The sequence below is a fragment of the Taudactylus pleione genome, unplaced genomic scaffold (genome assembly GCF_031769625.1).
Source record: "Taudactylus pleione unplaced genomic scaffold, aTauple2 ptg000098l, whole genome shotgun sequence".
Taxonomy (NCBI): Eukaryota; Metazoa; Chordata; class Amphibia; order Anura; family Myobatrachidae; genus Taudactylus; species Taudactylus pleione.
In genome coordinates, this window is record NW_028284500.1 from 1,042,446 (window position 1) to 1,067,500 (window position 25,055).

At 48.0% G+C, this 25,055-nt stretch overlaps 1 protein-coding gene across 2 annotated transcripts in view; it reads right to left on the reverse strand.

The window, feature by feature from the left end:
- Positions 1 to 25,055, reverse strand: part of LOC148526413 (hexosaminidase D-like) — an 87,107-nt gene that overhangs the window by 33,671 nt on the left and 28,381 nt on the right. For both annotated transcript variants that reach the window (XM_088470342.1, XM_088470343.1), the window contains exons 3-5: positions 16,256 to 16,514; positions 7,615 to 7,724; positions 4,314 to 4,401 (exon numbers count right to left, since the gene is read on the reverse strand). In XM_088470342.1, coding sequence (XP_088326468.1) covers positions 4,314 to 4,401; positions 7,615 to 7,724; positions 16,256 to 16,514 — 457 coding nt within the window. The remainder of the gene's footprint in view (positions 1 to 4,313; positions 4,402 to 7,614; positions 7,725 to 16,255; positions 16,515 to 25,055) is intronic.

Consider the following 25,055-nt stretch of genomic DNA (forward strand, 5'->3'; position numbering starts at 1 on the left):
CACCTCCACTTCTATAAACCAGCACTATAGTAAATATACCCCGTATAGATTATTACATTTTTACCAATTTCTCCGCCAATCCTCAGAAATTAGAATCACCTTGGTTCAAATGTTGAATGATAATTCCCTCTTACATATTGACAGTGATGGGAAACCTGTATCGCTTCATTGGTAAGTGAACAACAACTCCTGGCTGGCAAAGCATGCTGGGAAACAGAGTTGCGCAAACACTGGGGAGACACCTGTTGCTTTTATGGTGTCCCAATCTTTCAAATATTCCACTGCTACAAATTATATTATTAATATGGGCTTGTAAAGATTATGGAAATTACTGAGTTGCGTGCAAATAATGGTGAAGGAAAATACTCCTTAAAGTGGGTTATCCACCTAAACTGCATTATGAATATTCACTGTTCCATAAGAAACTAGGGCTCTCATTCAGAGCCGGACGCTCTGAGCAGAGCGCTCGCTCTGAATGAGGGCCGTCCTCCATAAAAATGGAGCGTCCTCCTGGACGCTCGTATAGCTGTGGGTCACCACCCACAGCTCATACGAGCGTGCAGGATGATGGTCGTGATGGTCTTGACCATCGCGACCATCGCCAGTGCGACCAGAAGCCTGTGGTCGGGGTTTTCGACCACAAGCCCTGGAGTGATTTTGGCTCTATCAGAGCCAAAATCACTCCCACTGACATCACTAGTGATGTCAGTGGGGCCGGCTTCTGACGGTAGGCGTTCCCTTGGGAACGCCTCCGTCTGGCAGGCACGCCCCCGGCACGCCCACCAAAGGGGAAAGTCCTTCGCTCGTCGCGTCTGGCGCATGCGCACGACGGAGCTCCCTCCGTCGTGCGCATGCGCAGTGCACACCATCGACCCACTTGCGAGCGGACAGCCGCTTGCGAGTGGGTCTGAATCAGGCCCAAGGTTAATTGCTCATCATAGTTATCAACATTTTCAAATCATAAAGAGAATGACTCTGGCGTTTAGCAGGAAAATCTAAACTTAATACACACAGATTTGTGCATTTCAAATACTCCCATACATAGATATTATTAACATGTACAACACAGAGTATGATAAGAGCAATCTAGAGCAATAGGAATTGCAATCAGTATACAGATTACATTCCGGATTACGGGGCTGCACCCACTCTGTGGAATGCTCCTGTACAACTAGATTTTCTTCTAACCTAGAAGCGTTTCCTGAAATCTCCTCTTCTGGCAGCTTACCAAAGTCCTGAGTCATCCAGGCAACACCCCTGGGCTATTTTACCGAATGACTCCCGTTCCACAGAGTTCACCCAAACTTACGTGTCCTCCTTCTACACTCTTAGCACTTTTCTGAGCGCTATCTGCCCAGATCAATAATGCAGTTTGTGGCACTTGACCTCATGCATCAAACTGCTATTTCCCTATGGATTGTAATGATATTGGTCATTAGAGAAAAGAGGGACATTCTCTGGGGTTACAGGATTCCCCTTGGCTAGACTCCATGTAAGGGTAACAGTAGTTATCATTTCCCCCCTGAAGCTCCTCTTCCCTATTCTGGAAAACTGTGGGTATTCTCCTACCATGCTAGCCAGCCTCTGCGCTCCCATTATCCTGCCGATTTCTAGATTTGGATTCAAAACAACAGACAGTCTTCATCAGTTGTTTAGAGGGAATCGGCATAACCTAACCCCCCCCACACGGCTAAGCGCTGCCAAAGCCCGGCTTCCCTACGATCGGTATGCCGGCTTCCTAACTACATCCCATTACAGGTATTAAGTGACAATGCAGTTGAATGGAGACTGTGTGAGGTTATTAGTCAACTGCAATTATTGGGCCCCTTTAATCTGGTTGCTCGTGTGCCAAATATAGGGCCTGATTCATTACAGATCCGTAATCGCACGCAGGTCTGCTGCCAAAATATGCTAATGAATGCAATCGCAAAGCCGTCGCAGACCAACATAAAGACATCCACTTCCCCTATTTCACATCCGTAATACCTTGCAACCAGCAAAAACATCGGTACCAGCAAGTAACATCGGAGCCTCGCGCACAATTACAGCAGGTCTGACCTTACTCAGAAATTGCTAACCTTCCTGCACGCAGTGAGCGCTCACGCTGCGTATGCCATCGCAGTGGCAAATTTATGCACGCCATGTAACGGCGTCCAAACAGTCTGCATTCTCTGACCCCCCCTTCCCTCACCACCCAGAAACACTCACTGCCTGTCAATCACTCTGCGATGGCTCTCCGTGGTCCCCGCACTCGCATTGATACCTTCGCGCATACACAGGATGCAACAAAACAGCCACCTGCGTAGGCTTTAGCAGTTGTGTTCCATGTTGAATCAGGCCCATAGATTCCAGTTCTTGGCACTCTGGCAAAAACTATTCATTAGTAACTATGGACCTCATTCAGACCCGGTCGCAAGCGCTGCGCGCTCGCCACCCGGTCAATGTTTTGGTCCTGCACAAACTCTCTCGATCCGGAGCTCACTACAAAAAGGCCGGCTGTTGATGTTGATCGACAGTTCGCCCCGTTTTGTAGGCGGGGCGGCTACACAAACGGAGGCGTTCCTGACGGAACGCTTGCTGTTTTGTGGGCGGCCTTAAAAAAATCAAGCGGCCGCCCTCATTGAGAGATAGCGATCGCTTCTTGCGACCGCCTCTGAATGAGGGCCTATATATGGTGCTGTTAGTTTCCCTTTAGCTGAGTGCACGCCATTGTCTCATGTAATCAGCTGTAAGTTTTCACTAATATGGAAATTAATTATTCATAGGATTTATGTCTGTTCGCCCAGGGCTGAATGCAGGGAAATAGTGCATGTATGTTTTTTTTGTATTGTCCTTCAAAACACATCACAGGTCACCTGTCTGGTTTGGGGGCCACATAAGCTCCAATGTGCTTTATATTTACAATATTAGTAAGTGCATAACTTGGTATTTGCATGTGGAATATTGGGGGTCATTCAGACCCGCTCGCGAGCAGCAGTACGCTCGCAAGCGGGTCGATGTTCCCCACTGCACATGCACACGAAGGAGGGAGCTCCGTCGTGCGCATGCGCGAGACCCGGCGAGCAACGGGCTCTCCATCACTCCGGGTCTCGCACCAAAGGGGGCGTGCTGTCGATGTTGATTGACAGCACGCCCCCTTTGGTGGGCGTGCCGGCCAGACGGAGGCGTTCCCATGGGAACGCCTACCGTCTGAAGCCGGCCCCACTGACATCACTAGTGATGTCAGTGGGAGTGATTTTGGCTCTGATAGAGCCAAAATCACTCCAGGGCTTGTGGCAGGGAGACCCTACCGCAGAGTCTCCGTCGCAAGTCCGATGGTCGCGATGGTCAAGACCATCGCGACCATCTTTTTAGCCGCTCGCATATGCTGTGGGTGGTCACCCACAGCTATACGAGCGGCCAGGAGGCCGCTCCATTTTCATGGAGGAGGGCCCTGATTCAGAGCGAGCGCTCTGGTCAGAGCGTCCGGCTCTGAATCAGGCCCATAGTGTGGCCGCTTGAACTATTGCTGGCCCAGTAATTTTTTTTTTTTTGCCAATTATAATGCATCTAGGACTGGGGCAAAAGAAATACAGGAGATCATGGGACTTACCATACCCGAAGCTTGCTAAATATACCAGCGGTATTGCTGGGCTGCTGCAAGCCCGGGTAATTAGTACCCGCTCCCCCCCCTTCTCGGCGCCCCTGGCTTTAGATGCATACATTTATGAATCCATTGTTTTACTCTCTGTGTCTGTGATCTCTCGTGGTTTGCTCTGATGTTTCTCCAATCACACCCCCTCATCTTTATTTCCGCAACATATTCAACTGTGCGACGCTGCTGACATTCCTCTCCCGAAAGTGCAGCTGGGAATAATGGAGCATACACACGGTCAGATTGGTCAGATTTGTCAGATGAACGATTGAACGATTTTACCAAAGCTTTGAACGATTGAACGATTTTTGACTGCATTAAAATGAATGGAATCGTCCAAGTCTGACTGCAAACACATCAGATTTCAGATATCGTTATCTGACACACGGGAACGCGCATCGTCCATCGTTCAGGCATGTCAGATATGTCAGATTTTCCTTCAGATATGAACGACTGAACGATTTTTAAATCGTTGTCGTTCAGATCTGAAGGATAAATCTGACCGTGTGTATGCACCTTAAGGTTCTCTTAGTGAAATAAGCAATAAATTGACACATTTTTCATACAAAGTGACTTGGAGTTTAGGTAAAACATGGGTTGTATTTTAGGTAAAACACACGGAAAAGAAGAGAAACCAATGTACAGCCATTATACTGTATTTTAAGACTCCAATAATTACCTCCATATGTCCAAATGTCTGTACCAGTGGCACTACTTCCAGTTTATTTATTTCAGCCAGGTATATGATCTTCCCAATGTCCGCTTCACTGAAAACAGGAGAGAGGTGTGAGGCACGGGTTCCGGACTAGGCACTTACCGGAGGATTAGGCACTTACCGGAGGATTAGGCACTCTGGGGCCAAATGTAATAGGGTGAGAGTTTAGATAATGTGAGAGTTTAGCAGTAAACACTCACATTGGTCAAGTTTTATCTTCAAAATGGGAAAACATCTGGATGAGATTTTAAATCGTGAGAGTATTTGGGGTCTGATAAACTTGCAAGTTTGTTCTGTCGCTTTGTTCTCAGACTCTAGTACATTTGCCGAGTTTGAAAAGTGTGAGAAAACTCTCACATTTTCTAAACTCTCACCCGATCACATTTGGGGCCTCATTCAGAGGCGGTCGGAGGATGCAAGCGGTCGCTCAGAAACTGGGCGGCCGCTTGCATCCTGACCGCCCACCTCTCTTGCGGTCGTTAGGCTGTGGGTTAACACCCACAGCTCTAACGACCGCTCCGGTGATGGTCGCGATGGTCAGGGCTTACGACGGGACCCTAAGGTAGGGTCTCCCTTGTCGTAAGCCCCGGAGAGCTTCTGGCTCTGTCTGAGCCGGAAGCTCTCCACTGACATCACTAGTGATGTCAGTGGGGCCTCCCCCAAACGGCAGGCGTTCCCATGGGAACGCCTCCGTTTGGGCTGCCACCACCCCGGCCCGCCTTCCTAACGGGGTGAGCTGTCAATCAACATCGCCCCCTTTGGATCGAGACCCGCTACGACCGGCGCTGTCGGTCGTAGCGGGTCTCACGCATGCGCACGACGGCTCTGTGGGGGGCCATCGACCCGGTCCGAGCGCATCGGCGCTAACGACCGGGTCTGAATGACCCCCTTGGTCCCTAGGGGTAAATTTACTAAGATTTGAGATGGTCCCGATTTTCAAAGTGATTTATCTCGCTGATACTCACCAAAACTCGGGTGATTTAATCCCTTTTTTATTCCAAATTTACCAACAGGCGATTTGAGGCTAGATGAGTTGCCGATGGTGAAGCAGAACGAGATATCTCTCCCGAGTAACTCATTTTGGAGGAGATTACTCACCCGAGATTGCAGTGTTTTCTCTCTGCAAATCTCTCCCGAGCTAGCAGCCAGCACCTATCAGTGAGATATGTGTTGGCTGCTTGTGTGTTAAGACTTGTAAAAAAATAGAGGTTTTTTTTTATTTTAAATGACGTGAGGTCTCCCCCAAAAACACTAACCAGCCCCGGACTTGGCAACTAGTCCTGGTTCTTAACATTACAGGGAACAAAATATCTCTCTAACTCACCCACCTTTACCTTCAGTAAATTTGCAAGCAGGAAAAAAAATGAATAAATCACCCGAGATGGTCATCTCGACCTCTCTCGATCCTTAGTAAATTTACCCCCTGGTGTCTATCTAGACACTGTCTATCTGTAAATCCACACCAGGCACATAGCTGACAGACACAAGACCCCATAAATGAGCAGCTCCAGCAAGTATAATGCATGCCGTCTTACGAGTCAGTGGGAAAAGGTATGAATACAGTTCCAGTATACAATTGTTTGCAGGTAAGGACCCATTCATATAATTTTATATAAAGTTTTTCAACTTATAATGAGATGGTTTGCAAACTGCAGTTCTCAACATTTATGCTGTCCTCATGTGGAAACAAAACATATTTAGGTCTTCTCTAATCTATTTCGATCACCCCCATAGGCTACAGTAGGGGCTAATCTCCGGAACACATCGCATTCTGAATATTGGTAAATCTGCCTGCATAAATGGAGGGATCCCCGAAACCTGCTGCGGTCCCTCCTTAATACATCCGAGGCATACTAAATATTTGCGTTTAACCTCCGAAAACGGGTGTTTTCGGGGACACAGCCGCAAATATAGAATGATAAATGGGCCCCCTTGTGAGCTGGCGACTACAGCGGACATGTATAAATTCAGTCCAAACTCTCATTTCTCTATTCACAATGCAATGTGTGTATCCCCTGAGTGTACAACAGGGGTTTCCAAATAACTGCGTTATGCAGGGGCGTCACTTGGTATTTGAAGGTCCCATAGTAAAAATTTGTAAGGGCCCCTATGTACCACCCAAAGGTGAAAACATGTACATAACACATGTAACTTTGACAAGGCAGATGGTCCCCCCTCAGCACTGGGCCCCATAGCAGCTGTACCCCTACACCTATGATAGTTATGTCCATGTTTACATGTGCTTCCGGGTTACCAGGGGATATCCTGCACACAGCCATTGATAAATGGGACCCTTAAGGCACTGTACACAATTCCTGCTAACAACAAAAATAAGACCTTTTGCGTTGCCTTCACATTTAACAAAGCTGCCCTGCAGCACTGTCTCCTAGGTACCGGGTGTTAGTGCCAGGGCCGTAACTAGGGTAGTGTGACCTGTGCCATGGCACAGGGCACCGCAGGGCAGGGGGCGCTCTTTGGGCCGGTCTATTTTCCTGTTTATTATCATTCTTCCTTGTAGCTTCCTCTTCTTTTATCCCCAGCATCTCCTGGCCTCCCCTATCTCTTCCCTGGCCCTTCCCCATGAGGCCATGGCCCTTTTTTAGGTGCACTATCTTATGTCCCAATTTAAAAAAATGGAGGAGGGAGGGGGGCACTATTGCTCTCTCTGGCACAGGGCACCAAAAAGTCTAGTTACGGCTCTGGTTAGCGCTTTCAATACTATGAGCAACATCAAATTTGACACAAAGCTTGTGGCTATGAGAAAGTGGTTTGATTTTAAATTGGATGGCGCTAAGACAGTGAAAACTTTAAACTCCCTGTACTGGACAGTAATACATGGGAATTTATTTTAGTTATATAGAATGAGGTTTTGTTGACTGGAAGCTGTTATAATGAGCTCTTGTAGGGGTCGGCACTGGCTGTATATTCATATAATGTATGTGATAAGAACTGCTTTGTTCTGCTTGTCTATTTGTCATTCAAATATCTTACTATTAATATGATATTGTATGTCATTGGTAGGCAAGCTAGGTTGCACTACAGCTGTGTAGGAACTATACATCCCAGCATGCCACAATTTTAGCATGCCCTGACAGCAAACCTGTGGCAGAGCTTGCTGGGAGGTGTAGTTCCACTGCAGCTGGAGTACCATAGATTGTCTTGTTGTATGTATTCAGTTTGTATGTATTGAATGAAGACAGGTGATGTACGATGTATTCACACTTGTATCCCAAATACGTTGGTCAGCGGATATGTTTCCTCTCACCTATAGGCATAAGGAGACTTCAGGATGGCTAGCTCTCCGGTAAATGGAAACATGTCCTCATATTCAATGAGCAGTCCATTGGCACCTAGCTTGGACAGAAGAGGAAATATCTAGGGAGAGAAAGGACAAGATTAGTTGAACCATAATACTTTAGCAAGCTGTTATGTTCTGCTGAAAGAATCACTTTGAAAGGCGATGTCTAGTACTGGTTACATTTCATCTAAGTATTCTATCAACAATCAAATACCGTTTTCAATAGAACTGGAAAAAAACCCAGATATAGTTCAGTATAACTTGCTGCATCGCCCAGCGTTACCTATGCTGGCCTTACCTTATCTTCCCCGTGACCACTTTGTCCGAGGTGCAGATGTTGACCTGCTGCCATTCCAGACTATAATGCATTTATCTGCCTTAGGGCCGTATTCAATTTGAGGCGAAAAGTCAGTTTTTGCGTGTTTTTGGCAGAAATTTTTCGCCGATGACGTCATTTTCGCCTGTTTGACTTTTACCCCGTATTCAATTTGAAAGACTTTCCGCCTAGACGGAAAGTCAATGCAATGTAATAGGCAGAAAAGTTTCGCCTATGAATGGGAGGCGGAAAAAAGTGCAGAATTGGGGTTTTGCAACGTTGCGGGAACCCCGTGCAGCCTTCAGACAGTCCCCCAAAGGTAATCTGTGTCAAAAAAATGTGTAAAAATACTTAAGGACACCCCAAAAAATGACTTTTAAAAAGGGGGGTAAAAAAAAAAATGTTGGGGGGGGTACAAACTTAAAAACTAGAAAACTTGACTCTGGGGGAGGGGTCCCCAAGTATGCTCCAAGTGTTTTTTTGATTGCAGGTGCTTGCGGAAGGTGGATTTTTCAACTTCACTTTAGCAACTTTTAAATATGCTGACCCCCATTTTCAAGTAACCCAAATTTGCTGGGATAACTTATTTTCTGGATTAAAAAGCTCCTAAATACTATTCTGCATCACATATAGAAAAACGCTATTTAACAGCTATTAATCCCGTTTAAAATCACCAAATACCTTCAGCAAGCCAAATCGGGGGGTACCATAGGGAACCCCCATGTCAGAGCATCTTTTGGGGGGTGTCAGGCTGATTTCCCCAAAAATGACAATACTTTCCGCCTGTTTCAGTTTCGCCGTGTCCTGTTTTCGCGTACTTCCATATTGAATACGGGGTAAAGTATGGACGGCCGCAATACTTTTCCGCCTGCAGAACAGGCGATGTAGGCGGAAAGTCCGGGCCGCGAAAAAGTATCGCGGCTCGGCTCATATTGAATACGGCTCTTAGCTGGCTGTTAGGGGAGGCAAGGCAATCACTATGCAGCAGAGAGAGAACCAGGGCAACAGCTAAACCAAGTAGATGAAGTCAACAGAGGGAAAAAAAAAAAACAGCAGCAGCAGACAGTTGGATGAAGCAGCAAGAATTTGTAATAAACTTTAAAAAGAAAAAAAAAAACATTTTTTAGCTGCTGCTTTAGTTTAACATAGAGATGAATTATTATTATGCTGTAGTTGCAGGGCTGAATGCAGCATTGATAAATGGAGAAATAATGCTCCTCCAATCCAGGTGTTTTTTTGGGACTTCCTTGCTCACTATAAGAATAGCACATTGTCGGTAACAATGTATGATACATTTACAGGCGTCACTTATATCATCCTGTATATGTGGAAGCAGTTTATAGATCAGTTACCCTGGACATTGTTGTAAATTTTCTCTGTAATAATTAACCTAGTGAATCCAACCAAATTTTATATTGTTGCTTTTAAAAAAAACTTTTTTTTTTTTTTACTACCATTTTCTAAATGAGTAACTTTTTTATTGATATTGGAATATACAGGGCAATGGTCAGAAATAGGAAGCAACTGCTTTTTCACATGACTAAAGGTGCATACACACGAGACGATATCTTTGAACGATATGAACGGTAGCGATATCGTTGAACGATATATCGCTCATATCGTTCTGTGTGTATGCAATGAACAACCAACGATGCGCCCTCCCGCTGGACGATAACGGTATGGTCCATCGTCCATGCATGCAGGCCAACCTGGACGATATCGTTCATTTTCCATATGGGAGAGCGATCGTTGGTGATATCTTTGGTGTGTGGATGAACGATATCGTTCATCCAGCACACCGGGAGTTTCAAGGGAGATCGTTCAGTGATATCGTTCGCTCAACAGATCGTCCCGTGTGTACCCAGCATTACATTTGTTTTTGTTTTTTAGCAGGGGTGGTGTTAGATTACAATGATTTTTCAGATTTCTAGAGATTAGGGGCCTGATTCAGTGCCGCTCGTAAGCGGCCGCTCGTTCGCTCCGAGCGTTGTTTGCCCAACTGCGCATGCGTACGGATCGTTATACGCATGCGCGAACCAGTCAGTGCGGTTGAAATTCATGTGCTCGCAAAATAGCGAATGCCCGATAATTTGAGTGACAGAATGAGGCGTATGTGGGTGGTAACAGGGGAAGGTGCTTGAAAACGGGGAGTGGAGATCCGAACGCAGGTGTGCTTAAAGGTCAAAACGGGCGTTTTATGGGTGTGCATAATTAAAACAGCAGCGTCATTGACCATGTCACTGGGTTATTTTATAGCCAGAACTGCTCGCAAGATTGTGGTAGCAAAAACCAACCACAAGAATAGCGAGCAGTTCATACGCTGGTCGATGTACTCGATTAATCTGATAACTAGCGGACATGACGTAGGATGCGAGCGGCCAGGGGGCGTATTTATCCAAAAAACGACTGCAAGTTTTGTTCGCTCATTCAGACCTAGAGGCGTGAACAGACCGCAAAGATCGAACGGTTCATTTGAATAGCCACCCCTATTTTCTGGACGAGCGAGCGCTAATTGCGTCCGGCTCTGAATCAGGCCTTAGGTTCAAACAGGATATAGCATCATGTGGAAAATTACAGAGTTTTTACCTGTTTCAGGGGGACATAATTGTCTCAAACCCAGAACATATACACTTGTTCTCAACTTCTCACTGACTTCTCTAATCAGTTTACTGGTTAATTGTTAACCAGAACTCCAGCTGCAGCTATGAGATTACAAAAAGCATAAGGACTGATGCAAATCCAACTATAGAATAAAAACGTATAGGTGCTGTTTCAGGTTGGCACGACTTGTGTCTTAGTTGCGTCTGCAACTATATGCTAATGCTGGTATCAGCCATTCCCCTGGAGTACAAGTGGGCGTCTTACTGTGCAAGGACTGAGACGCCCACTTTCAGAAGTAGCAAAAAAAAAAATTGCTCAACTGCATCCAACATTGACAAAAGGGGGGTATCCACTACGCGACCTGAAAGTCTGAACGTCTATCCACAGCCGTACAGACTCTATGTGCCTGTATATAGGGGGACAAAGAGAGAGTGGAGATCTAGCCACAATTAATTGTAGCGGAGTAAACGCTAAACCGTCCCTCTCAAAGAGAGTCAGAGGCTCAGAGGAACCCATTCACGGAAGTGCACTAACTGAGCAACAAGATAATAAAACTGCATATTCGGTAGTTCCAAGCACTCCACCCCCCAAACCCTACAGAGTTCTGGAGGCTATACGAGGCCTTCTATTCCCCCAAATAAGTAAAGTCACATAACAAGTAATTGTAGCAAAGAGGGATAGGGGGATGTAAATGGGTGAATTTTGTAACATACAAAAACTTGGGTTGAATCACCATTTTTACTAAAGTCACTTGTCCCGTGACCAATAAAAGATGTTTCTGCCAAGTATGAGATTTTGTATTCAAGTATTGAATTTGATGAGGGACAGTTAAAGAACGGGGAGCGGGTACTAAGGGGCTGAGGGGCACAACACTGCAAACGCTGGTCAGAAGCCGAAAGAGGGAGAGTGCACTTCAGTAGTTTAACACTCTCCCTCTTCGGCAAACCACCTGTTAATACATGCAAGCGGTGACTGCACCTGCTTCCTGCATTATAAAAGGGAAGCAGGTCCCCAGGCATTTAATGCATAATAAGTGCCAGTAACGAAGCTGTACACACTAGCTCAAGCAACCGGAGAGGAGTATAGTAGCTTAACCTAAGTCAGAAAACTGGGGTCCATGCCAAATATAAAAAGTTCCACCCATAGAAACGGCCGCTCTACTGAATCAAACAGCTTGCCTGCATCCTACAATACAGCTAAAGCATCAACCATCTCATCAGTAGCTACCTGCAAGTAAGTTTAGAGGGGCCTAAGGTTAATGCCAATGGATCTCCCAGGCATAAAACCCGTTTGATCGGATGGATAATTTCAAGAGAAATCTTATTAAGTTGTAGAACCAATATTTTGGGCAGAATTTTGATGTCATCAGATGGGACAGTAAGAGTCCAGATAAGACAGATCTTTGCCCAGCTTAGGGATTACCACAAAACGTACCTCCAAAATGACCCACCTCCAAAATGACCTCAAAGACCTCTAGTAATTTGGGGACAAAGAATACCAAATGGGTCTTATACAGCTCAATAGGGAGTCCATCTATCCTTGGCTCGTTATGACTTGGATGGGGACAATTTATGGATGAAGTCAGGGACTCCCCGTGAATTAGAGTGGAAGGCAGAATAAAATGCCAAACCGCCCACATTTTTTATAAGGGACAGGGGGAGGGTCTATGTACTAAGCTTTGGAGAGAGATAAAGTGGGTGGTGATAAAGTACCAACCAATCAGCTCCTAATTGTAATTTTTCAAAAACAGCCGGTAATATGAGTTTGGAGCTGATTGGTTGGTACTTCATTCACTTTATGGCTCTCCAAGGCTTAGTACATAGGGGCCAGCATATTCCCACCCACCAAATGTATCTCTAATAAACAGAATATACCCAGGAATTGAGCTTTTACCTGGCATAGTACAATTAATTTAATCATTCAGGCACCGGGCATTCCAAGACATAACCTTTAGCATCTTGGGGGTGGCAGTCAAGGAAATGCTAGAATGTAACCACTAACTCAACTGGAACAAAAAGAAAGCTCACCCATGGGTGCTTCACCACCCTTGCCTATATTGGTACAAAACTGTGAGCTTCCTAATTATATAAAAAGGCATAACAGTAAAAATAAACCAATATATGGTAAAGACAGGGTTACAGAAGAAACCCTGGAGGCATATGAACACCTGCGGCCTAAGGAAACAGGTGCATATTTTGACAGCAATAAGAAATCAAACATAAGACAAATGAGAACATGTAGCCTCACAAAGAGACAATAGGAGAAATCAAATAAAGGGGATACTGAAGTGCACCAGAGTCAGTCAAAATGAGACATCTTGTCCCAGAGCCTAGCAAGTCAAGCCACGTCGTAGCTCCATAGGGGGATGCAAAGAAATTAGTACGGTCTTTTGAAACCACCCTCAAGTGAGCAGGGTATAACATGGAGTAGGGGAGGTGGAGATTACGCAGACGTATCTTTATGTGGATAAATTGGAAACTGGATTTTTGGACATCAGCTGAGAAATACTGGAGAACTGACACTGTATTATACTACAGAGGGATCTTGGTCTTGGCCAAATGAAGAATAGCATCATGGTCCTTGGAATGAAGAATCTTAGCGATAAATATTCATGGAGGAGCACCCTGCCGAAAACGGTGAGCACGTTCAACAGCAAACTGAGGAGTAAATTAGTCTCTTTCAAAGCAGTGGTCAACCAGGATTTCAAAAACTGCTCAGGAATTGTACCCTCTGCTTTCTCAGACAACCCAACTAAATGATTATGATTACAGTGGAGGCACCTTTCAATGTTGTAAGCTTTTGTCGGCATGCTGCCATCTGAGATTCCAAGGAGCCCGGCTGACCAGGAACAGGTGAACTACAATCCTCAACGGTGGATATACGATTCTCAGTCTCTCCAATCCTTTCCCTCATCTTTTCCATATCTTGGTGGATAAAGGGACAAATCAATATGTATTTTTGCCACCCAATCAATCACCCTTTTTCCCCTGAGTCGGTAATGGCTTGAAGGAGCTGTTCCACAGTGACAGCAGAAGGTGCAGCATCAGCAGGAGGGGACTGCGCAGAGCCCAAAACTTCCGGACTCTCCTCCAAAACTGGGACCTGGATGGTACAAGACAACTTTTCCAGCCTGACGGCCGCCAAGACCTGCTACTTCCGCCTCATACAGTAAGTATAGAGCGCTATAGACAACACAGGGGACAGTTCGTAGAAGCTAGAGGTGAATGCAGCAGTGGAGCAAAGGTAAGTATCAACAATAAATTAAAAGTCCAGAGGGTAGTACTGAACAGGAGACCAGGGCAGCAGGGGTAGCAGCAAGAACGGTAAGAAGAGTACCTTCTCTCCCCCAGTAGGTTCAAGATAGGCTAGCAGGACCAGTGTCCCAGGGCAGACAGGAGAAGCAGTAGCTACAGGTACAGCAGCAGGGATCACGCAAAAGTGGAGACCAACATCTAAGATGGCCATGACATGCAGAAGGCCTGTGCGGCGAGGTAGCACAGCAAGAACCAGGAGAGAAGCAGCCACAGGTAAGAAAAGGGTCCCTGGAGACTGCCTACCAGTAAGAGCCACCAAACTCTGGGAGAGATCCCCACAACCAGCGGGGAAGAAGGCGGGGGACAACAGAAATGGTGGAGGGGGCACTGAGAGGCACACAGGTAACCTGAGCTCAGCAAAATCACTCCCAGGGCTTCAGGAGACGATCCAGAGCAAGGGGGAGGTAGGAGAAGTCCTCAGGGGTCACAGGAAAAATGCTCAGGTAGTACATCCTGGAGCGCAAACCTGATGGCACGACCCATGTAACAATACATCCTGCATGCCATACACACTGCGCGATCCGGCGTACGACGGTGTGATGTATTGTTACATTTTGCATGTAGCTACATTGCATTGATCGTTTCATCGTCTGAAGTGCAGGACAGCAGATGATTGATGCAATGAAGGACCGTTGGGAACCACAGACCAGGCGTACACACTACACGATGTGCAACACTAATTGCCGCTGGGGTTATCGCCGGCTGTAACCTCCTTGATATAAAAATATAAATATATATATGTAATATTGTAGTCCCCACTATAGACGATACAGATATTGGAATCCCTGTGACCTATGACAAAGCAAGATGGCTGACCTTTTGTATACTAAATGTGTGAACAGTTCACTGTATACCATACACTGCTGTATGATTCCGTTAGCTTGGTAACATTTTTAATATATATTTTTTTTTTTTAAACACAGGATGGTTTTTAAGACTTCACTGTGATAAATGTGGTGCCACATTTTTATAATTTTCGGTAGAATACAAGACTTACAAATGCAACGCCAAATATTTCCACACCGAAAGGGAAGCTGAAGTTACAGGTAAAGATATAAAACTGGATAAACTTACATATAGGATCTAAATACGAGATGGCCTGCAAGACACTGGGTGCATTCTCGGGGAGATGTATGAACGTTTGTTACCTGTATTTTCTGTAACCTAGCAAGTTATGTGCTGCAGTTACCTCCATCTCTGCATGTAATAATGAAGGGAAGTCATCGGAATAACAGAGGCACTATGTCATTATTGGCGCCGCTATACCTAGATAGGGCGCCGATCTGGTTTGGCTAGTTATGAACAGTCAGTGGCACTACCGGACACAGCACCAAAAAAATGTTTTATTCTCAATACAGCCGCGGGAAGTGCTGTGGATTTTTGACTGCCACTGTATGTGCCGGTCTAAGAAGCCAAAAGAGGGAGAGTGCGATTCGACAGACAGAGCAGAGGAGTTAACACTCTCCCTCTTTGGAAAACGGTTTCTTCATGTATCCGTGCGGTATTTGGCCCTGCTTCACCACGATAATGGGCGAAGCAGGGTCATGCATTTAAAGATGTTTAGCCTCATCGTAATACATCACCCCCTCTGGTCCAGATTTATCAATGAGTGATAATCTTGTTACCACTCGTTACTAATCTTGAATGGTGCTGCAACCAATCAGCTCCTAACTGTCCTGTGTTTGAAAAGTAACAGTCAGGAGCTGATTGGTTGGAGCACCATTTAAGTTTAGTAAAGACTCGAGTGATAGCTTGAATATCACCCGTTGATAATTACGTGCCTTTATTCTTTATTAGCTCAAAAATGAAAAGCAGCAATGGTGGAGCCAAGAGGTTCAGGTTGCCTACCCTCCCGATTCGGACGGGAGCCTCCCGATAAACGGGTGCAGCTCCCGCCCCCCGCCTGCCGCCGATCCCCCTGTCCCCTCCCGCCAACACCTGCGAAACCCCCGCAGCGGGGGGGGCGCTAACGCGATTCAGTCATTTTGGCCCCGTCCCCTGCTTCACAATGCGTATTTTCGGCATTGTGTAGCGGGGGTGGGGCCAAAATGACGCGATTGCGTGGCCCCGCCCCGTCACACCCGCAAACATCAACCTGTCTGGCCACACCCCCTTTTGCCAGCCACGCCCCTTGTTCTGCCGATCTGGCTGCTCCCTCCCGGAAGGAGCAGCCAGATAGTCGGCAAGTATAGGTTGACGCAGACAGTTCTAAAAAAAAAAAAAAAAAAGTAAGTGCACAACTCCAAGTCACCAACAAAATGAGACAAAAAAAAAAAATCAAAACTCTAAAATGTTATATGGATCATATTGCTAACAATATACAGGAGAATACACAAACATTTTGTTTTAAGATTGTCCATTGTTTTAACCCTCTTACCTGCTCATAGTAGGAAACCTTTGGAGGGGCTCCTTTAAGATCCAGGTGGACTAATTTCATCTGAATATTATTAAAATCTTTGGCCAAAACGATTTTCTTGTCTTTGTTTTTCTTTGGCAAAGCGACGGCTTCATCCTCGTGGGCCGGCTCAGGTGCAAGAACCTTGATTATTGGGTCTATTCTAGATTCCTCTTTCTCTCCCCAGAAAAAGTTATCGCTCTTTCTTTCTATAACGGGCGGCTTTACGACCTGGGGAGAACTTTAGATACACATGGAAATTAGGTTGTACGCATGTCTGGCAAGTATAGCAGTTACCACAGAATGTATTTACCAGGCGTCCCAAAGCACATGAGCATTTGTAAGCCCCTGCTTACACCTATGTGGCCGAATGATTGTGTTTAAGCAAGTGAGACCTAAACATCTGTTAATGTTGTACATGTTAATTCAACACCCAACTGCACTTCAGTTTTATACAGTTTTGTTTAATGTTGGTTTTATTTTGTCATCTTCCATTCCAATCTATTCAACGCTAATTACTGTTATATTATGGAAAAAAATGTTTAACAGACATAAAAGTTTTTATATAGGGCAGCACAGACGGTGTAATGGTTAGCACTACGGCCTCACAGCACTGAGGTCGTGGGTTCGATTCCCACCGCGGCCCTACCTGTGTGTATATTCTCCCTGTGCCTGCGTGGGTTTCCTCCGGGTACTCCGGTTTCCTCCCACACTCCAAAATATACTGGTAGGTTAATTGGCTCCAAACAAAATGAACCCTAGTGTGTATGTGTATACACTTTGGCAGTAATAGAGAATATTGGACCTCATTCAGACCTGCTCGCAAGCAGGTCAATGTTTAGTGGCCGCTCTGCGCGTGCACAAGCCCCGGAGCGCACTACAAAATGGACAGCTGTCGATGTTGATCGACAGCTCGCCCCGTTTTGTAGGCGGGGAGGGGGTGGTTTCACAAACGGAGGTGTTCCTTAAGGAACGCATGCCGTTTTGTGGTGCAGTGATGTCAGTGGGTAGCTTCCTGCTCAATCAGAGCAGGAAGCTCCCTGGGGCTTGCGGTTGCAGAGACCCAACCTTACGGTCTTGTCGCAAGCCCCGATGTTCGTGATGGTCTTGACCATCGCGACCATCAACCTGGTCGGTCGCTAAAGCTGTGGGTGGTAACCCACATCTTAGCTAGCGACCAGGAGGCAGCACTTCAAAACCCAAGCGGCCGTCCACATTCAGAGCGACCGCTCGCATTTTGCGAGCGCCTCTGAATGAGGGCCATAGATTGTAAGCTCCACTGGGGCAGGGACTGATGTGAATGGCCAAAATATCCTCTGTAAAGCACTGCAGAATATGTGTGCGCTATATAAATAACTGGTAATAAATAAATAAAAATAAATATATATTTTGTGAAGTTATTGGACTGTAAAATGTATTCTAAGCTTTTAATGTAATGATTAACTACATCTTGCATCATCGCTCTACTTGAAAAGCCATCACCTGGCTAGTTACGCAAGTTAAACATCTTAAATATAGATATATATATATATATATATATACACACACACATATAGATATATATATATGCTGAAAACAAACTATGAATTCGGCACCAGTACCAAAATTAATTAATCACTAATGTGATTTAAAATTATTAACACACAATGCAAGTGAACCCACAAGAATTGATCTACATGGGTGTCAGCTCCATGTCAATAGTATGTAGTATTGGTGGGAGTACTACTTGGTAAATGGAAAAGGGGGTTTATTGACTGTGGGCGACAATACTGCTATTGGTACACAGAATAAATTAAGCAAAGTGCTAAGTGCAAAATGTGCCTATAAATCACACAATAACTTATGCATTGATAAGTAAAAAAGTGCTTTTGTGCAAGAATAGACCAATAAAGTGATATAAAATTGTCAAAACTGGTTTTTAAAAGATATTCATTTAATCTAAACGAGATAAAAACAAATACAAACAAACATTATGGTTCCTTCAAGAGGCAATACCACAAATCAATACAATATTAAAAAATTAGGAATAAAAAATTAAAGCAATTCGTTTGCAAATTAGGATAAAACAAGAGATATGGTAAGAACTTACCTTTGTTATCTCGGTTTCTACGAAGTCCATAGGGTCCACAGGGTTGACCTTGGGGTATAGCTGGATCTGGATCCACGGGCACCACGCAGTTAAAGCTTTGCTGCTCCCAGGATGAACTTGGGTCCGTCCTCCTCTATACCCCGCCCCGAGCCACAGCACCTCAGTTGGTAAGCAGCCAAGGCCGGAGGAGGAGACTAAACAGAGAGAAGGAAGACTGGAACACACAAGAAACCATACTCACAGAAATGGGAGACGGAAAAACGGTGACCAGCCACACAGCCCATATGAAGCCAGGTGCGTCAGGGTGGGCGCCCTGTGGACCCTATGGACTTCGTAGAAACAGAGATAACAAAGGTAAGTTCTTACCATATCTCTTGTTTTCTACTTCAGGGTCCATAGGGGGTCCACAGGGTTGACCTTGGGGATGTCCCAAAGCAGTTCAACTAAGGGCGGGGATGCTCCTGTGCTGAAAGGAGTAGCCGGCGCCCGAAGGATGCATCCTGAGAGGCGAAGGTGTCAAACGCATAGAACCTCAAAAACGTTTGAATGGAAGACCAAGTGGCCGCCTTACACAGCTGAACAGCGGAGGCGCCACGTCTAGCAGCCCAAGAGGGACCCACAGAACGAGTGGAATGAGCCTTAACAGAGGCTGGCACAGGTAAACCCTCCTGTGCATAAGCCTCACAAATAACTGAACGAAGCGAACGGGCTAACGTCTGCTTGTTGGCAAGCCAACCCCTCTTGTGAAAACCGAAGAGGACAAACAAAGAATCCGACTTCCTAACCGAAGCAGTCCGGTCCACGTAGATTCTAAGTGCCCGGACTACATCTAAGGAAGCCTCCCCAGCGGAAAGATCAGGTGACTGAAAAGCTGGCACGACAAGCTCCTGATTAATGTGGAACTTGGAAACCACTTTGGGCAAAAACTCAGGACGAGTGCGGAGCACCGCTCTGTCTTGGTGAAAAATCAGAAAAGGGGGGCGACAGGAAAGTGCCCCCAACTCTGACACCCTCCTGGCAGAAGCAATTGCCAGGAGAAAAACGGTCTTGAACGTCAGCCACTTGAGCTCCACCGACTCAAGAGGCTGAAACGGAGGACCCTGCAGGACCCGCAGAACCACCGCCAAGTCCCAAGGGGCCACAGGAGGCACAAAGGGAGGTTGGATCCTGAGAACACCTTGGAAAAAGGTGTGAACATCTGGCAGTATTGCAATCCGCCGTTGAAACAACACGGACAAGGCGGACACATGAACCTTCAGAGATGCAAGGCGTAAGCCGAGGTCCAATCCTGATTGAAGAAATTCCAAGATCCTAGAAACTCGGAACACCTGAGGATCATAATGTCTGGACTCACACCACTGAAAGTAAGTGTGCCACACCCTGTGATAAATCCGTGCTGAAGCAGGCTTGCGTGCCCTGAGCATGGTACCAATAACCGAACTGGAGAAGCCCCGAGACCTCAAGACGGCTGTCTCAAGAGCCACGCCGTCAAAGACAGCCGACCCAGATCCGAGTAAAGGCAGGGCCCTTGAGACAACAGGTCCCGATGCTGAGGAAGAAGGTACGGAGCGTCGATGGAGAGACACCTCAGATTGGAGTACCAAGGACGTCTGGGCCACGCCGAAGCCACCAGCACGAGCGTGCCGCCGTCCTGCTTGAATTTCCGCAGGACCCGAGGAAGTAAGGATATCGGAGGAAACAGATACGCCAGGTGAAACGTCCATTTCACCGACAGCGCGTCTACCAGACTGGCGCCTGCGTCTCTTGTCCTTGACCCGTAAACGGACAACTTGTGATTGTGACGGGAGGTCATCAAGTCCAGCTCCGGCAGCCCCCACCTGTCCACGAGTAGCTGAAACACCTCTGGGTGAAGCGACCATTCCCCGGGATGCACGTTGTGACGGCTGAGGAAGTCCGCCTCCCAATTGAGGACTCCGGGAATGAAGACTGCCGAGATCGCTGGAATGTGACACTCCGCCCACGCAAGGATGCGAGACACCTCTGACATCGCTGCTCAACTGCGAGTTCCTCCTTGGTGGTTGATATACGCCACCGTGGTGGCGTTGTCGGACTGCACCTGAACCGCCCTTCCGTGAAGAGCGGGACCGGATGACTGCAGGGCCCGGTATACTGCCCGCAGTTCCAGAATGTTGATGGGAAGAAGAGCTTCTTCCGCAGACCAACGACCCTGAAGTGACAACGAGCCGGTCACTGCCCCCCAACCCCGAAGACTGACATCCGTCGTGAGCAGGACCCAGTCCGGGATCCAAAAGGGGCCCCCCTCGACCAGATGAGCTGTTTGAAGCCACCAAGCCAAAGACTGCCGAACCTCCGGGGACAACACCAGCAACTGAGAGCGGATCCGGTGAGGTAACCCGTTCCATTCCGATAGAATCAGCCCCTGCAGGGGCCGGGAATGGAACTGGGCAAATTCCACCATGTCGAATGTTGACACCATGGCGGGGACAACACCAGCAACTGAGAGCAGATCCGGTGAGGTAACCCGTTCCATTCCGATAGAATCAGCCCCTGCAGGGGCCGGGAATGGAACTGGGCAAATTCCACCATGTCGAATGTTGACACCATGGAGCCCAGAACTCTCATAGCCGAATGGACCGACAGGCGGCAACTGCTCAGGCAACTGTGTATCCTCAGCTGCAGGGAGGAGACCTTCTCTGGGGTCAGGAAGATCCTTTGCTGACGAGAATCCAGCAGGGCTCCCAAATGAACCATCCGCTGAGATGGAATCAGGGAGGACTTTTTCCAATTTATCAGCCACCCGTGCGCTTGCAGGCAAGCGATCGTCAGGTGGAGATGTTGAAGCAGTACCTCCGGGGAGCTCGCCAGCAACAGGAGGTCGTCCAGAGACGGCAGCAGCCGTACATTCTGGTTCCGAAGATGTGCGGCCATGACCGCTATAATCTTCGTGAACACCCTCGGTGCCGTGGAGAGACCAAAGGGTAGCGCCCGGAACTGATAATGGTGTTGAAGGATAGCGAACCTCAGATACCGCTGGTGCGAAGGTGCTATCGGAACATGGAGGTAGGCATCCTGGATATCCAGGGACACCATGTAATCCCCTGGTTCCATCGCCAGAATGATGGAACGTAACGTTTCCATCCTGAACTTGGGAACTCTGAGGAATTTGTTCAGAGACTTCAAGTTGAGGATAGGGCGATGAGAACCATTGGGTTTCCGCACCAGAAACAGAGAAGAATAGTACCCCGTCCCTCGTTGTAATTGAGGAACGGGAACAATGACCCCTGCTGTCAGCAAGGACCCTATAGCTTCCTGAATCTGTAAGGACTTGGTCGTATCCTGAGAAGGACTCGTGCAGAAAAACTGGTTGGGCGGTCTGTGCCGAAAAGACAGGGTGTACCCCTGGGAGACCACTTCTCGAACCCAGGCATCCGTGGTGGTATTGTGCCAGCACTGGGCAAATAGAAGAAGTCGCCCTCCCACTCTGGGGTCCCCCAGAGGGAGGCCTGTCCCATCAGGCAGAAGGTTTATCTTCCTGCTTGGAAGAAGGGCGCCTGGCACTCCAGGCCTGTTTCTTGGGCTTAGAAGCGTCCTTGGTCGTCGACTGCATCGGGAAGGACTGACCTTTGGCCTTGCCCTGAACCCGAAAGGACCGAAAAGCAGAGCTCCGAACCTTGGTAGGTGCAGAAGCCGAAGGGAGGAAGGCTGATTTAGATTTAGCCAGAGTGTCCACAATTTTGTCCAAGTCTGGACCAAAAAGCAACTCCCCATTAAAAGGTAAGGCCTCCAGCCCCTTTTTGGAGTCAGCGTCAGCTCTCCAAGACCTCAGCCACAAGGACCGACACAGCTGCAGCCGACACCCGAGAGGTCAGCAGGCTTGCATCTAACGATGCTTCCCCAATGTAGGAAGCCGCATCCCTCATTTGACCTATCAACGCTCTCTGGATCTCCGGAGCATCTTCCGGAAAGGTATCCTCCAAAGCATTGGCCCAGCTCTCGATGGCCTTAGCCACCCAAGAGATGGCCATGGACGGACGGGCCACCGCCCCCGAGAGAGAGTAGATAGACTTCAAACAAGTCTCCACCTTCCTGTCTGTGGGATCTTTCAGGGAGGAGATTGACGGCAAAGGCAGCGTAGTGCTTTTAATTAAGCGGGTAACGTGGGAATCCACCGCGGGAGGAGTTTCCCACTTCCTGCAATGAGCCTCCAGAAACGGATAGTTCGAAGCCAACCGCTTCTGCGGTTGGAACCTCTTGCTGGGCAACTGCCAGGCCCCTGCCATATGATCCGTCAACTGATCGGACAGGGGAAAAACCGTCGAAGCTACTTTGGCCTTTTTAGAATTTGGGTACTTTGACCTGGGGGCCGGCACATCCTCCTCAATGTGAAGGATGGCCCGCACCTCCCTAACCAATGCCGGCACATTAATGGAAGACTTAGCCTCCACCTCCTGGGCTCCGGCATCCGAGTCAGAGTCTTCATGGATCTCCCCGTCATCCGAAGACACGTCCGTGTCCGTGAACTGAGCCGCCAGTGAAGCCGGAACGGAACACTTGGACGCCCGAGGGGGCAAATCACTGTGCAACATAGATTGAAAAGCCAATGACGAAGCCGCCAGGCTCTGAACAGAGCTGGAGAGGACGTCCACCCAAGGCGGGGGTACTGCCTGAGGATAGCCCTGAAAAGGTACCATCGACTGCTGCGGCACCGTGGGGGATTGCACGTAGACTGGCAAACCCGCATAAGGACCCACAGTCTGAGACCAGGGAGGAGACTGTACCAGACGCGTCACACCCGGGGAACGGGGGATGGTAGGCTGGGGCAACGCCCTAGAAGGGGCCGCAGTCGGGACCGGAAGTTGGTCCGAGTTCGACGCCAGCACTTGCGTAAACATCGCCCACGGAGGATCCTGTGCCACCGGGGGTTTAGAAGGTCCAGGTACCAACTGGCACCGCCCACACAGACCGTCCTGAGACAAATCCGCCCCGTCAACTCCTGCCGAACAGCGTCGGCAGGAAACCAACACAGGAGCCACGGAGCGCTCATTTTCCTCATCAGACATGACACAAACTTTTTTTGCAATAAAAGTGTCTCACCGAAACGAGGTAAGGCGTATAACACCCACGCACTCCCAAGTATGCAACACAAACAGCCCACAATCTGGTACTGAGTAGCACACCGCAGTATGTGACGGACCTCACAAATACGTAGATCTATATAAGTGAGGTACACAGAAAGAACACCCCTCCCCCACGCACCTGCGGGCCGTAGGAGAAGGAAAGGGATAGGTAAAACGCTGACAGTAAGTAGAAAAAGCACAGACAGCAGCACTAGCAATAGTCACATACCATGCAGGAAGATATACTCACTGCACCTTCAGCTACAATCAACCTCCCAGATTCAGTGTCTGGGAGGCTATAGCGCTGCGAACACTGTCCTGATCAGGGGAGAGGTACGCAGGGGGACCGGTCCACTGGAAGCCTGCCTGGGAGCTCTGCGTTGCTGCCTGGGAAGATGGCCGCCGGAGAGCTCTGAGGAGGAGTGGCCGAGAGAGCACAGCCCAGCGACGCCAGCACGCATGAGAGAAGGCGCGCTGGGCTGAGGGGAGGAGCCGCTCAAGCAGGGAAGGCTGCCTCCCCTGCTAGTATGGAACCCCAGGGATGCCGTTCCCTGCCGGCCTTACACCCTGGTGGTCCAGCGGTCATGCGGGGTAATCCACAGACACCAGCGGCATAAAGACTGCATAACTTCCCCCGCGCGCAGCGCTGACAGCGCTGCACGCGGCTTACCTGGCCCCTTGAGTCCGGCAGCAGTCTGTGGGAGGTCCCGGAGCCCCGCTGCGATCCCCGGATCAGTAACGGCGTCGCAGCGCCAGCGGGGCTTGTTGGAGCGGCAGCATGGACGTCCAGATGGACAGTCTTATGCTGCCGCTCTGAAGATAGTAAAAAAATAAAATAATAAAATCTTCTTTAGGGTGACCCGACTCCGGCCGGGCACCAGCTAAAACTGAGGTGCTGTGGCTCGGGGGCGGGGTATAGAGGAGGACGGACCCAAGTGCATCCTGGGAGCAGCAAAGCTTTAACTGCGTGGTGCCTGTGGATCCAGATCCAGCTATACCCCAAGGTCAACCCTGTGGACCCCCTATGGACTCTGAAGTAGAAAAGAGGTTTAGCTTATCTGGATGTCAGTATAAAAGAGTCTGCATTTGGATCTCAAGGGCAAGTGTTTTCCCAACGCGTTTTGTCTGCTGACTTCTTCCTGGGGATGAGGGTTAGTGAATGATGATCACCTATTTATACCCCTCTACACCTTCCATTAGGGACGAAGAACTTCCGGGTCAAAGGTCAGTTGTATACCCGGATCACATGTCAGGAACTAAATTACACCACACTCCCATATAAAAGTGCCCAGTATATGGAGGATGACTATAAATAATGTCCAAGAAAAGAACTTTATCGCTTGTTTAAACACTCAGTGCATCTCTGTGGCTGGATAATCCAACACCTGCGCTCTCGCATACGGATACTTCCGCCAGCCTCTCCAGGGCTTACGACAAGGGAGACCCTACCCTAGGGTCTTGTCGTAAGCCCCGATGGTCGCGATGGTCTTGACCATCGCGACCATCACCTTAGGCGGTCGTAAGGTCAAGACGTCCTCCCCTCATTCAGACCGACCGCACGCTCTGTGCGACCGGCTCTGTATGAGGTCCTAAG